This window comes from Populus alba, chromosome 1 (genome assembly GCF_005239225.2).
Source record: "Populus alba chromosome 1, ASM523922v2, whole genome shotgun sequence".
Taxonomy (NCBI): Eukaryota; Viridiplantae; Streptophyta; class Magnoliopsida; order Malpighiales; family Salicaceae; genus Populus; species Populus alba.
Genome location: NC_133284.1, coordinates 8066380 through 8081765, shown reverse-complemented (window position 1 = coordinate 8081765; position 15386 = coordinate 8066380). Strand labels below are relative to the sequence as shown.

The window sequence follows — 15386 nt, the reverse complement described above, 5'->3', positions numbered from 1 at the left end:
TAAATATTCGTATTATAAATAAATTAAAATTAAACTATATCATATGATAAGGAATATTATCTCCGTATCGAATCCTCGTTGGTGAACATAATTCTTGCATTTTTCACTGCCCATAATTGCCAACCAAAATCCAAAGCCAATAAATACCAATCATCACAATTAAATACACTGTCTAACCATCATTTTTATGCTCCAATAGTCTAACTAATCTCAATTAAGAGAGCAACGCGACATATTGTCTATCTCGCGAGTCATTAAACGGACTCCACGAGAAGATTAACTACCATGACAGGCTATAACCGGTAAGAACAGTTAAGGAAAGGGTTTAAGCCGTTAAGTTGGTCCCTATACTTATATATTGTTTTCATTAAGGTCCTTGTTTTTTTTTTTTTTGAGGGGGGGGCGGTGTCTCGCAAATTGTAGGAGATGATCAACTCCAATCAAAATTTGAACGCAAAAAAGTTCTTGGTGTACGGTGTTCTTGAAAGAATTTTTTTTCTTCAGTTTAATATTTTTAAATTATTTTTAGTGTGTTAAAATAAATTTTAACAAATAAAAAAATATATTATTTTAATTTATTTTTAAATAAAAAATATTTTTAAAAACAACTATTATTACAGTGGAAAACACTATCTAAGAGCTTGTTTAATATTGCGGTTATAATTACTTTTCAAAATAATTTTTATTTGAAAAATTTATTAAAATAATATATATATATATATATTTTAAATTTATTTTAATATTAAAATGATTTGAAAATAAAAAATAATTTAAAAATTATTTTTTACAAAAACATATTTTTTAAAAAAAACAAGCAAGTTATTTATTTATCCGCAACAAGGGATGGTTTTCTATTAGCAATTTGCTGGTGTATAAGAAAACGTGTCAACCATTTTAATTACATATTTCTCGATTACAAGACCAATTTGATAATAGCACATAGCTGACGAGAACCACATCGGTAAAGAATCGAAGAAGCACATAGCCAATAAAATAATTTAAAGAATTCATGGACTAGTCAATTGGTTGGTAAAAAAACCTCAAACCAAGATCCAAAAGGGACCGGTGACCGTGAAACAAGAAGACGAAGATATGAACAACAGTCTTAAATGCAAAAAGATCTCAGTGTTTCCCCTCAATATTGGACCATTATCAAGACCTCATTGTTCTTGTCCAAAATATATATATGGATGTATGCATGCTAAAGAAAGAGAGAATAAAAAGAGAGACAAAACTGAAAGCCAGCCGTGTTAGTTTGTTATCTCTTATATATAAACATAAAAACACTCTCTTTCACCGACCATTACACATTTAACACTTTAAGTTCTCATATATACTTCTCTTTTCCTCTCTGAAAACATAAAAAGCTTTGGTTTTTAAGGCTGTCTTAGACTGACATTTTTAAGTTGCAAGCAAGTTTAAAGCTTTATCTGTGGTGGGGTTTTAGCATTTGATGTTTTTGTGTAACTGAGTTGAGAGCTGGTTGACTAAGGGTTGAATAGTTTAATGGGGTATTTGTGATCGAAGTTCGAATTGGTTAGTGAAATCTTTGGTGCTTAAGGAAAAATGGGTGGTTCGGTTCTAAAACAGAAACTGAAGAGTCTTTGTTGCAGTGATGGATGGTCTTATGGGGTTTTTTGGTGCTTTGATCAGATAAATTCCATGTAAGTTTGTTCCTTTTTTCTTTGTTTTGCACTTTTTATTAACTTTTTTTTTGTATTTTACTTTTTTTCCCCTCAAGGAAAAATGTTTGCATGATTTTTCTTTGGGTTATTTTCTCACTCAAAGTTTTGATCTTTTCTTGAAGTTGGTTTTTTGGGGTTTTAGTTTTATATCCAGTAATTGTTAATTCTCCATATCTGAATTTAATGTTTACAATCTTCCAATAATTTTTTTAAAAAAGGGAGACATGAAACTTTTTCTTTTTCTCTTTCTTTTTTTCCTTCTGTTTAAATTTGTAACTTGAAGCAGTAGAGGAAAGAAAATGGCTTTATTGGTGCGCAGCATTTTAGCATAATATGCTGTTTTATAGTAATGAAATTCTCTTGAGACGGACTAGATTTGTAAAGTTTTTACCATTACTATTTTGCCTGTTTTTGGAAGTAGCCATGGCTTGAATCTTGCCATAATTTTGTATGGCAATGATATTTTGCTTACGGTAAAAATTCTCTTGTTTGAGATGTGACCAGGTTGTTGACCATGGAAGATGCCTACTATGAAGAGGAAATGGGGGCTGTAGTTAGCTGTATGCTTTCAGAGGCCCACATACTGGGTGAAGGGTAAGCTCTATGCGATATTTTGCTTCCGAAATGCAGTTATTTTTTCTCAACAGTTCTTTGTAAATCTCCAGAATACAACCTTTAGGCCATTTATTTCCAAGCATTAGAAGAACTTTGATAGAGCTAATGTTGTTGTCGTGGTCTCATTCAGAATTGTTGGCCAAGCTGCTTCCACTGGAAAGCACCAGTGGATTTTCTCAGATGCTAGTGATGGAGGCTGGGATTCTGCTGCTTCTATTGGAGATCAAGACATATTACAGGTAATTCTCCCTTTGCTTCTTATTTAACATTAAGTACTGTACTAGTTGCTATTGAAATTACTTTTCTTTTTTCCTTAGTTTCTTACGTTGAAATGCTCAAAATTGCTGAGTGTTAGTTGACTAATTTCTGCTTGCCTGAAAATTTCCTTTTCTTACAGGATGATTCTGAAATTCATCGCCAATTTTCTTCTGGAATAAAGGTACTGCTTGTTGGAATGCAAATCTTTCCCTCTATCACCCATTTTTATGATATGCCCTTTGAAACTCATCCAAGACCTTGAACATTTGTATTGACTTAAATTGCCATCTGCAGACAATTGCAGTAATCTCTGTGGAATCACATGGAGTGGTACAATTTGGATCCACCCTGAAGGTGAGCACTTCAAAAGCATATCAAATGAATTTAACCGTCCTGCAAAAATTTATTGGGGAGAAGGGGAGTTTTTGTTGTATCTTTTATATATATAAAAAAAAACCTATTTCTGCATTTCATTGACTGGTGTGAAAGCAAATATACATGATCCATCACATACCAAGCATAGATGAATGTTTGTTGACTTCAATGTTTTTAATATTGCAGATTTTGGAGAGAGATGAATTTCTGGATCAAACAAAAAGATTGTTTGGTGAGATGGAAAATGTTGATGGGCTTACTTCGAAGGCCAACTTGCCTTCATCTTTGAAGTGTGAAAGTTATGATCTAAATGAGTGGTTTGATTCCTTCTGCAACGGGAATATCACGCCCATGCTTGGTGGAAACTGCAATGAGCTGACGGAAATGGCTTATTCTTCGATGGATGTTACTCAGTCCTCTGCTTTCACATCAGATGTTGAACAAGATAGGATGAACCCTTTATGCTTGGATTCCTCTCTTCCTACTAACCAGTTGAATACAGCTGTCACCACTGAAGCTCAGATGATATTTTCTAGTAATCCCAGTGCTCAGTTTCAACAGGTGTCTTCTCAATCTCCATCTATGAACAAAACAACTACCCAAACTCCTTGTACTGGTACGTGGATCAGTGGAGACTCTAATTTGACTTCATGGGAGTCAAAGTTCCAATCTGAAATGGTGGTCCAGGACTCTTCAACTGTGTTCTCTACGGAAGGATCAATGAACAACCAGCATTCTGGTCCATCAATTCATGTTACAGAAAGAGAAACGAGCCTAAACAGATTCCCTGTAGAGTTCAACCCAGATGATTTGACAATTGATCTCTCCAAATCCGGTGTAACAGATAATATTCTAGAGTGGTTTGCCCCTTCACCAGAGCATAGCATAAGTGGAACGGCAGCCATAATGAATGGGAATCTTTCACAATCCGGAGGAGCCACTTCAGCATCATCAGGTCTAATTGGGGATCTCTTAGTTCACATTCCATGCAAACAACCAGCTACTTCAGCTCAAAGTTCCGTCACTGAAACATATTTTTCCAGTGGAGAAGAGAAATCTGTGAGCGTCACCGGCGCTGAAAATGATCTGTTTGAAGGTTTGGGATTAGTATTCAGGGGTGGACAAACTGGGCATTGCTGGGAAGATATGATGATGCCTGTAGCAAGGAGTGGTCAGATAACCGCTAGCACTGGTGTTTCAGAATGCATCTCAGAGTTGGACGTTGGTTCCAAGGTTGGCCCTCAAAAAGGATTGTTCTCAGAATTAGGACTTGAAGAGCTTTTAGACAGTGTTAGTAATTCTAGTTATGTTACAAAGTGTAGCATTGATGATCAATTATCCAATGCTAAGAGAAGAAGAGTGGAAAATTCATTGGCAAGTAGTGATAAACTTCAGTTAGTGAATGCTTCTTACCCTACCAGCAGCAGGATGATGCAGCCTGCATATAATTTGGACAAGACAAAAAATCTTCCGTCAAAACAAGAGGTGTTCCCCAAATCACAAGTAAGCTTGTGGATTGATGATAGCTATAGCGTCAATACTGGAAGTTCTGGTTTACCAAAACCTGAGGAGCTTGCAAAGCCCACCAAGAAAAGAGCCAGACCTGGGGAAAGTACTAGACCTAGGCCGAAAGACCGTCAGCAGATACAAGACCGTATCAAAGAGTTGAAACAGATCATCCCTGATGGTGCAAAGGTATGCAATCTTATGATTAGCTTTCAATGAATTATTCTATGTATTTGTTAAATTATTAGATTTCTCATATGACTTTCTGCTGAATGGTGATGCCAAATACAGCCATAAATCTTCTTGGCCAATAGAAGCACACTTAAAAATCTAGATCGTTGACGTGTGTTTCCTTTGATGATGTAACAGTGTAGCATTGATGCTCTGTTGGATCGCACCATCAAGCACATGTTATTCTTGCAAAGTGTGACCAAATACGCGGAAAGGCTTAAACAAGCTGACGAGCCAAAGGTAACCAGCTCTTTTGTTTAATTTTGTTGCATTTGTTGCATGCTGACAAGTGAACAACCTTCCACTGGCAAATGTTGTTTACTTACAATTTGCATTTGTATAGTTGATTGGCCAGGACAATAGACTGCTTCTTAAAGACAACACCACAAGCAGTGGTGGTGCTACATGGGCATTGGAAGTTGCAGACCAGTCAATGGTTTGCCCAATAATAGTTGAGGACCTCAGCCAACCTGGCCTAATGCTTATAGAGGTATGTGAGCAGAAGTGAATGTTTTCTCTGAGGATTTGGCAGCCTTCCGAATCCACTAAATGTGTTTTCTTTTTCCGTTACAGATGCTTTGTGAGGATCGGGGATTCTTTCTTGAGACAGCAGACGTAATCAAGGGCTTTGGCTTGAATATACTGAAGGGGCTGATGGAAAGTCGAGAGAACAAGATCTGGGCGCGTTTCATTGTTGAGGTGTGCACATCAAATTAGATTTTAAACTATGGATTTACGTAACAGAAGAATCTCTGAGAGAATTACTGATTTTAAAATTTGATACAGGCAAATGTGCACATAACAAGGGTGGAAGTGTTTTGGTACCTTCTCCAGCTTCTAGAACGAACAGGTACTAGCGTGATGGATTCAACAAATCAGCCCAGTAATTCCATGCATGGAAGGATTCCTGAGTTAAGCAGTTACCAGCTTCCTGCATTGCCATGTCCCGTCAGCCTGACTGAGACTATTCAATGATAGATAGATCTCTTTAGTAGGGATTGTAGAACACTTTGAGCATTCATTTCTTTAGATATTGCTGTGATTTGTGTTCCATTTTGACTCCCTTAAGATCGAAGCAAAATGCGAACATGTTTGATAGATAGGAAATACTTCCAAAGGAAGGGGCTAGGTTTCTAGTTACTCGTGTGGGTGCAGCAGTTGGAGGGGGATGTCCCCTTGGATGTTAACTTGTTTTATAATCAGTTGATCTAAGCCAGCGTTGCATAGAGTTGAAAGAGTGTAGTGAACTGAATTTGTATTTGTTTTGTGGCTTTGTTTTCTTAGGCTTCGCCACCATAACCTGTTTATATAATGAAGTATACCAGTTTATTGCCAGTGGAGTGGTAAAGATTGTTTTTTAATGTGTTTTTTTATTTAAAATTTATTTTTGATTTTAGTAAATAAAAATAAAATAAAAACACAAAAAAATTAATTTAAAACTATATATATATATATATATATATATTATAAACTCATATTCTTAATTTTCTTATTTTGTTCTTTTTATCAGTTGTTGTCTTAAGGAACTCTCTCTCTCTCTTTCTCACCTACACACTCGCGTGCTTGCACTCACATGTGATATCCTATATCAATCAAAATTAACTCCTTCAATATGTGATCAATCAGATCAATCAGATCTGATAGGGTCTAACAATTATATTTTTTAAAATTATTTTTTTATTTAATTACATGATAATAAAAATAGGTATTTGTTGAATATATATATAAAAAACTTTAATAATGGGCTGTGCAATAGAGCACTTGCTAGTATAATTAAAAAAAAAAAAAAAGCATTATGATCTTAATAAAAACAGTAAAAATTGAATGATAATAAAAAAATCTTGAATAAAATTTTAATTAATGTATTTTAGTGGACTTAAATCAAATTTTCAAAAAAAAAAAAAAAAAAAAAACAATCTCTAAAGAAAAAGGCTAGACCCATGAGTCAAGCAATTTTTTTAAGCGATAGACACCCTTAGAATTAATCAATGAGTTTTTCAACAAAAAAAAAATTATGTTCAAATTTTTTTAATCTAAAAACACTTAAAACACACCCTTAGAATCTCTATGAATCAATTTCTCAACTCTAAACATCTATAAATTAGTTAACAAAAACAGCATTTAAGCCAAAAAAAAATTCTTTCTCAACTTCAATCTATTTTTTTTCCGGCAAACTGAGATGTAATAATAGAACTCCTCTCTTGAAATGCAACCTATTGATACCAACAATGATCTTTTTGGTCGTAGTATCGTGGCCAATCAATGGTGAATGCCTGATATACCTTTTTAATTTTTTTATTGAATTTGGGTGAAATATTTAATTTTAATTCTAATAGATGAACTAACATGTAAAATAGGATTCTGAAATTCAATACGGTAAACCCACATAGGTCAAGGCAAAATAATAAGCTGAGATACGATGTGATGTCCCCGTTACTGGAATTCTTCTCACAAACATCTTGAGGAAAATGGGCTTCTCTTATGCTTTCATTTGCTCAATCAGATTCTGAACTGCTGCTGTGAAACAGCTTGTAGAAATTATAACCTGTAGGCTACATGAACAAGCAAGCAAGCTGGATTTAAGCCCCCAAAATCACCCGAATGGTGTAGCTGTATAACTGGTTAACCTGTATTGTAGATGAAGTCCCTTTCCTGCACAGAATTAAAGCTTAAATATTACAAACGTTTCCCTGTGAAGATGAAGTCCCTATCCTGCACAGAATTAAAACTTAAACTTGCTCTGCTCCCATGGTTTCCAGGTGCCTTCATATATCAGTGCACTGCTCTCAACATCAATATAGCTCGGTGACATATCTTCGGTGACAGTCCTCGTAGTTTAACATAAAGTACAGTTATTTATGAATGAATCACCACGCACTAAGAGAGATTCCATGGTAATATAGCTCTTTCATTAGGTAGGTATATTCTTGTTCATAACTTAATCAGAAAACAAATTTCCAACAGTGGGTAGGATCAGTTTTCATGAGAGATCTTGGTGCCATCTTGGTGCTTCCTCCACCAGCAATTAAAAGTATGCTTCACCATTTTTGCTGCCATACATCAGAAAATATAACTTGTAGCCAATAAGCGACGGAAAGACATGCACGATGCTTCCTAATGCAGATGTTAAGCCATGAATTATATTTGATTAAAAGGTTATTGGTATCTGCTTGTCAATACTGTTGTTGTTAGTACTATATAATTAAGCATGAGAGAAAGTTGACACTGTGTGGAAAGAGAAGCAGCTTCTGATAGTTGGATGTGCCTTTCAAATCAGTACATTTGTGGACTGGGAAAGCTCCTAGCATGCATTAGGAGATAAGTGTTCCTTCCATTCAAGTGAAATAAGCACAGGCCAATTAAAAGCCTTGCTTAATTCCTTAAACCGTGATTTACAAGTTTTATAAACAGGGAAAACTTGCGTGTTTGACAGTGTGGTAGCGGTTGCTTTTTAAATAACTTTTTATGCCGAAATGCATGCCAATAATGTTTTTTTATTTTTTAAAAATTATTTTTTACATCGGCACATCAAAATGATTCAAAAAGTACAAATCGCATTAAATTTTAGCAAAAAAAAAAAAAACCTTTTGAATTTTTTGAGAACGCCGTTTCAACCGCGTTCCCAAACACTACCGAAGAGTCCAAGTCATGACCTAATTTGGAGGGATGATGTTCTAAAATTTAAGATATATAAATAGAATCTTATTTAGTATTTGGGATAGTGGTTAATTAATATATTCATGACCTAATTAATATATTCATGTATTTGGACTTCTTCTTTTATAATAGAACTTTTATAATAGAAGTTTTGATTACTTATAAAAACAGCTCCAATTAGAGAGACTTAAAGACTCTCCGATGCTAAAGTTAATATTTTGTTGAGAAATGTATTAAATAATTTAAAAAAGCTTTAAATTTTATGAACAAAAATATTTATTCTTTCATTTTTAAGTCTATTAATGCTATGAAATCTAAGTAATTTTATCTTAAGAGATGAGAAGTTGTGAATCCTTTATCTAGATAGTTCAGGGGTATTTATACCCTCTACTTCTTGTCATTTTCATAAATAAATAAAAAAGAGTTGGAGAGTCCTCTACTTTCGACGATATTAATGAGAAGTATTTATATCCTCTAAATCTTGTCATTTTCATAAATAAATAAAAAAAGAGGTGGAAAGTCCTCTACTTTCGACGATATTAATAAGAAGTAAATATCTCTTATATATCATTAATGAGATAATAGGTATGGTAGACCCTTTAAGAGACATTATTACACATGCAAGCATAGGAAAATCATTATCTTAGTGTGAACAATGGTTTATTATGTCTTTAACACTTATATTATAGAGGATCGTATAGGATCAGGTATAAAGCTTTAGAATTTGATAATATTTAAGTTGTTTAGGTATGGCATGTTTGTTAGACTCATGTTACTTTGGATTTGGATAGTTACCAAGTACAAGTATCTCGGGTTTAGCATGTTTGTCAGACCCACATTATCTTAAACTTGACTACTGTTAAGTCCAAGTATTTTAGGTCCGGTATATTTGTCAAACACACTTTACTTTAAACTTGACTAACTGTTAAGTCCAAGTATTTCAGGTTTGGTATATTCACCAAACTCACTTTACTTTGAACTTGACGGACTACGAAATTCAAGTGTCTTGGGTCTCATAATTTATCAAACCCACGTTACTTTAGATTTGGATGACTGTCAAGTGTCATAGACTTGGCGGATTATCAAATCTAAGTATCTTAGGTCTAACATGTTATTTAGTCCTATGTTACTATGAACTTGGCGGACTATCAAGTTCAAATACCTTGGATGTGATATATTTGTCGAGCCCATGTTATCTTGAACTTGGTTAATTATCATGTTTAAATATCTTGAATCTAGGTAAGCATTTGATTTAATAAAAATCTCAACAAAAAGTTAATTCATTTTGATATGCTGCAGTATTTGACAAATGGTAATTAACAGCCTTATTTGCAGTTTCAAAAGGCATGTCAAGACCACTTGCTGTGCTTGTCCTATTCCAACTTACAAATAATAGGATATACTAGAGTTTCTAGATTCTTATTGGACTAGATCTCCACTTTGGCTGAAAGCCACTAATTAAAAGAAGGTTTCACAGCAAGCTCGTGAGAATTATGAATCTCTTTCGTACGCACGCGCGCACGGGTGTCCTGTTGTATGTACGTAGGAGATTGAGAAGCTGTAATATTCTCCAGTAGATCAAAAAGGGAAAAACTCGGGGCTTTGGCTATGCGTTCTACAGAACGTAGAAAGCCTGCTTATGGAATACATAAGAGAGACGACCTAATAAAATAGTCTGATGATTATACCTACTTTTTCTATGAAATCTAGTTATCTAGATGTGAATTGTAAGCAGTTCGGTCATGTAGAGAGGGGCAGAGATGCATTCGTCGCTGTTCCTTTCTGAAAAGCAGAAGCATTAACAAGTCAATTCCCCCTCGAGTGGATAAAATAGGTGAAACATGACACTCTGCACAGAAACAAGTTGACTACACTGCTATTCTGGACTTGAAAATGCATGCAGATGTTTGTCTAGTATAAGATTTAATACTTTACCATGCATATTGTCGGAAACAAACTTTGACTCCTCTGCTAAGTTCTATTTTCAAAACAAATAACCATAGTTTTCGTGTCGATCTTACAAGAAAACGTACAAATACTGGGATAGAGCATAGGGCGTTGCCTTTACAGAATAGTAAAGTAGCATAGGACCACAATGGCAATCGCTAAATTAGGATAGTCTAAGATCCCACATCAGAAATATCTGTATATATAAAAATGATTTATCTTATGGTGGTGGTGCTGAGTCCTAATTTTCTTATCTATAGGAGACAGACCTGAGAGGAGTCTGATCGAAGATCCACTTAGAAGAAACATTGGACTGTAGAACACATAAAATTTGAGCTTCCTATAATCCAAATCATCATCGCATGGCGTTCGACTTTTCATTTCTGGGACACAAATGTCAACCGATATATCCTAAATTTTGTTTAGGTCACAAGAATCCCAAGTCTTCCACCATAGCAGAAATGGCTTGATGAAGAAATAAAGGATGAGGTTAAGGACCAAGTTCTTTACATTAAAGTGAACACATGTAAGAGAGAGAGAGAGATTTTTCTATTCACAACTTTACCTACCAAAAAAGAATTAAAAATGATCCTCTAGAATTCCCATGTCAGTGGAGTTTTTTTTTTTCTACTTTGTTTTATAAACAAATTCAGTGCAAAGTAACAAATGCCTCCTTTATATAGACACTCACACACTTCAATAGTTAGCAACATTTTCATCCAATCCAAGCATCACCTTCCAATTCCACAGAAATAGGGTGCTTTGCAACTAGCTCATTTCCTGGTCTCTACTGCAGAATTCCCTAGTATCACCGATCTTGTCTATATCATTCCAGGGTATCCCATCATTTACTAGGGATACAGGTGAAGTGTAAAAATGGCTCATCAGGAGAAGGCAAGGAGTGGAGTGGAGTGGAGAATAACTTTGGGAGATGGGTCATCAAAGAGCTTGGTCCCTGATGCAGGGCCTATCAGCAGAATATGGATAGGGCTAAAGGGTTTGATAGCAGGGTTGGTTTTGAAAGTATGGAAGTTTTTAATGAGAGCATGGGATATAGGGGTAGATGACCCTAGAAAAGTGATCCATTGTCTAAAAGTAGGAATGGCACTCACTGTTGTCTCACTCTTTTACTTCATGAGACCTCTGTATAAAGGTGTGGGTGGAAATGCTATGTGGGCTATAATGACAGTTGTGGTAGTCTTTGAAAATACTGTAGGTGAGTACTCCAAATCTGTTGAAACATTGAATCATCAATGTCCAAAATTCTGTAATATATCATCATTCATGGTCATTGGCCCACCCTACTATTTGATGGTCAAGCATTAAAGGAAAACAAAGAACTGGTTCTTTTTGTATGAATTCTGCAATATTCCTTGAGCTAGTGACCTAAAAGGCTAAGCCATTCTACATTAATCTTTGGATTTAATCTGATTATTATTCTGCAGGTGCAACAATATGCAAAAGTTTGAATAGAGTGTTTGGAACAACTCTAGCTGGCTTTCTTGCCTTTGGTGTCCATTGGGTGGCTAGTCAGTCAGGACAGGAATTTGAACCCTTAATCACTGGAGCTTCAGTTTTCTTGTTAGGTGTGTGCATCGATGAACTAACATTTTATTACAAGTTATTTTACAAAATGAAAACAAAGACAAGTAGCTAATCAATAGTTAAATATCTTTCTCTTCAGCTTCTACTGCAACCTTCTCTAGATTTATTCCCTCAGTGAAAGCTCGGTTTGATTATGGTGCCATGATCTTTATCCTCACTTTCAGTCTTGTCACTGTGTCTGGTTATCGAGTGGATAAATTGTTTGATATGGCTCATCAAAGAATATCCACCATTATCATCGGAACTTCTTTATGCATTCTTGTAACCATGTTTATTTGCCCCATCTGGGCTGGCGAGGAGCTGCGTATTCTTATCAGCCGCAACATGGACAAACTTGCCAATTCTTTAGATGGTATGTGACGTGCAAGACAGACACTTTAAGATGAGTATTTTCCAGTTTTACAAATAATTTATCAAATCCACCACGGTTCAGGTTGTGTAGATGAGCATTTCAATTACAATGGTGAACTTAAAGACAGCGATAAACAACCTGACAAGAAATTGCTTGGTTACAAATGTGTGCTCAGTTCCAAGGCCACAGAGGAATCCATGGTATGCATAGGACTTGGCAAAAAAAAAATAGATCAAACAGAAAATTTCTCAGAATATTTGACTGAAGCTGTGGATAACACTGTTTTCCTTACAGGCCACATTTGCTAGATGGGAACCTGCGCATGGCCGCTTCAACTTCAAACATCCATGGCAACAATACCTTAAAATTGGTGCATCAATGCGCAGCTGCGCTTACTGTGTTGAGGCTCTTAACAGGTGCATCGATTCAGAAAATCAGGTAACAAATTTTCCCACACTCTTCCATGATACCTTTTAAGCCAATATTTTATTTCCCTGACAGATCCCCCCCCCCCCCCCCCGTACTTCACTGTCTGAAAACAGGCCCCCGAGTTCACAAAGAAGCATCTGAGCAATATTTGCCTGAAAGTGAGCTCCAACTCTTCCAGTGTTATAAAAGAGGTAGCAAAAACTATCAAGACAATGAAAAGATCACCCTCCATAGATTTCTTAGTTGAAGAAATGAGGAGTGCAGTGCAGGATCTGCAAAAGGAATTAAATTTTCTTCCTAAATTGCTCAGTCCACCAGAAGTATTACATCCTGAAAGAAAGGAAACAGAAGAAACAACCTCCACAACCCATCTCCTGGAAGTTATTCCAGTGGTAACTTTTGCTTCGTTAATGATAGAAATCTCTTCAAGGATCCAAGCTATTGTAGAAACGGTGGAAGAACTAGCTGAGTTAGCTGAATTCAAGGGTGAAGCTCAGGAGAAGGCCAAACAAAATCAACCGAATACCAATAGAATTTTAGCAAGTCAACTAAATGATGATCAGCAAACTATGAAGGCTCTTGAAAGGGTCTGAGTTTCCATATCAGTATCAGTGGAAAAGGAAACATTTAGACCGGATGGATGCAGTGTAATAAAAGAGAAAGATCAATGTAGCAATGCACATAAAACTTAGAAAAGATAGTCAGCTCACAGGACTACTTTAACTCTAGTTACCAGGTTAACGTCAACCATGCAAATTGGAATTCATCTGTTAACTTGTATTCTTCAAAATTTGCATTATATATATCAAATCAAACAGAAGGTTTCTATTTATAAATTACTTAGACCACCTAGTGATTGTATATTTTTGTCGGAAACTTTCTTATTCATGCGAAAATCTATGGCTTTTTTTACCGTAAAAAACAATAGAGATGGGTCCACTTCAACATCACGTTGGACCATTTGTTATTGGGCTCTGGCCCATTTCTAGTCAATTTCAAATTAACCGCCGAACAAGTTAAGCCCAGAGACCCAAGTTAAGTCCTGGATTACAAAAGAATTCTAAATCCAGGACTTTTCCAGGGTTTTCGAAACCGCCATTAAAATCGACTCCCTCTCTCCTCACGGTAACAGTCGACCTCTCCCTCTCTCTGGATTTTGTTTTGATTTCGTGTTCGTGATTATAATTAAAAATGGCAGACACAGCTCTTATCTCGGAGAAACCTTCAAATCCTTCCCATCTCGATCCTCCTTCTCGCTTCATCTGCCACGTGTATGTCCTTGATTTCTTCTTTAATTACCGCCATTAAGTTGTTGTTCGTAATCTAACTTAATTTTCAAATTGAGTCGGTGCCAGAAGCAATTTTCACACTACACTTGTCCTCGATGCAATTCTCGCTACTGCTCTCCCCCCCTGCTATAAGGTAAATAAAAAGGTGTTATCTTTTTTTTTTTTAATGATTGATTTTGTGATAATTGATTTTGCCATAAGGTGTTTTCCCTTTTTTTTCTTCTTTCGTTTAGGAGGGTATACAAAACAAGCTCTTGCTTTCTTTCCTTCTCTCTCTCTCTCTTGCCCCTCCTCATTATAGTGTAGAATAACTGTCCTCTAACATGGATTTTCTGGGCTGCCATGCACTTGTGTTTCAGTAAAATAGAATTGTGAACTCTTGAGAATAGGTTTGTACATAATTAGTGCAATGATTTGACATGTTATAAATAGCTAACTTTCCAATTGCAATATAAGGGATTTTACCTGATTTTTATCTTATTTTATTTGTTGATAGATTCTGTTCTTTCTGAGGAGACTGTTCAGAAGGTGCTATCTGTTATGTTTTTGTGTTCTTTCTTTTTTAAGTTGTGGCATCTAATTGATTCTTCTTTTCTTATCATTCAGTACCTCTGATATTTTCATTTCCTTTTCAACCGATTTTTCTAATTCCTTGGGTTGTAGTTAGAGTTCTATTTAACCTGTGTGCTCTGATGCTTTCACCCAGGAAGCTGACAGAATTCATATATTGTTCTTCATTGCAGGTGGTCCAATCAATTTTAATGATTTATCGGCAGAAGAGAAGAAACATTTCCAAAGAGCTCTGGCATCTGGAGAACTCAGCAAGCTGGTCAAGCCATGGGGTCCATGGTGGTTGAAGTCTTCTGCTAGAACTATCTCTCCTAGCAAGGAAGGAACCAGACTTGTTCAGCCACTTACAAAGAGGAAGCATTATCATCACATGATGGTGCAGGGTACCAACCTAGTGAGATTCCTCCTGTCCCTGATACCTCCTGTCAGGAAACTTGTTTCTAGAGAGCCACCACCCTTCTTAGCCTATCACTTGGCTGACATTATATATAGCTACTGCTTCACACAACGCCTCTACAATGGAGATTGGCAATCAGATGCCATAGGGTCAGAAACATTGGTATTGAGTGTCTCCTCTGTCTTAGGTCAAGCTGGGCAGCCAGAAACCGTGCTGGAAGCTCTCTCATATTGTTTGGAGAGAACTTGCTCTCCTGAGTATACTGGGTCTCGTCGATGATGTAATACACGTGATGTCACCTGGTGGCCATGCTTTAATCTGCTTGCTCAGTGATCTACAGAAGATGGTTCAGGCTGGGGAAAAGGAGCTGAAAGCTGAGAAAACGAGAAAGTCAAAGTCAGAAATCCGGAGTAAGCTGAAACTTGCCGAGAGAAAGGTCTATTTCATAATGTGTTGGGTGCATGAGCAAC

At 36.0% G+C, this 15386-nt stretch overlaps 2 protein-coding genes across 2 annotated transcripts; both read left to right on the top strand.

Annotated features, from left to right (window-relative positions):
• Positions 1-1042: 1042 nt before the first annotated feature.
• LOC118033936 (transcription factor bHLH157) lies at positions 1043-5898 on the top strand. Its single transcript, XM_035039077.2, has 10 exons — positions 1043-1664; positions 2190-2279; positions 2431-2539; positions 2698-2739; positions 2853-2912; positions 3120-4628; positions 4809-4910; positions 5014-5160; positions 5244-5369; positions 5457-5898. Exons 1-10 carry the CDS (start codon positions 1567-1569, stop codon positions 5643-5645), a joined length of 2472 nt encoding a protein of 823 aa, XP_034894968.1. The 5' UTR covers positions 1043-1566; the 3' UTR covers positions 5646-5898.
• A 5252-nt stretch (positions 5899-11150) lies between these two features.
• Positions 11151-13474, top strand: LOC118033937 (aluminum-activated malate transporter 10-like). The gene is made up of 6 exons (XM_073411115.1): positions 11151-11490; positions 11720-11860; positions 11959-12231; positions 12313-12431; positions 12526-12669; positions 12774-13474. The coding sequence occupies exons 1-6, from the start codon at positions 11151-11153 to the stop codon at positions 13251-13253; spliced, it is 1497 nt and encodes a 498-aa protein (XP_073267216.1). The 3' UTR covers positions 13254-13474.
• The last annotated feature ends 1912 nt before the right edge of the window (positions 13475-15386 follow it).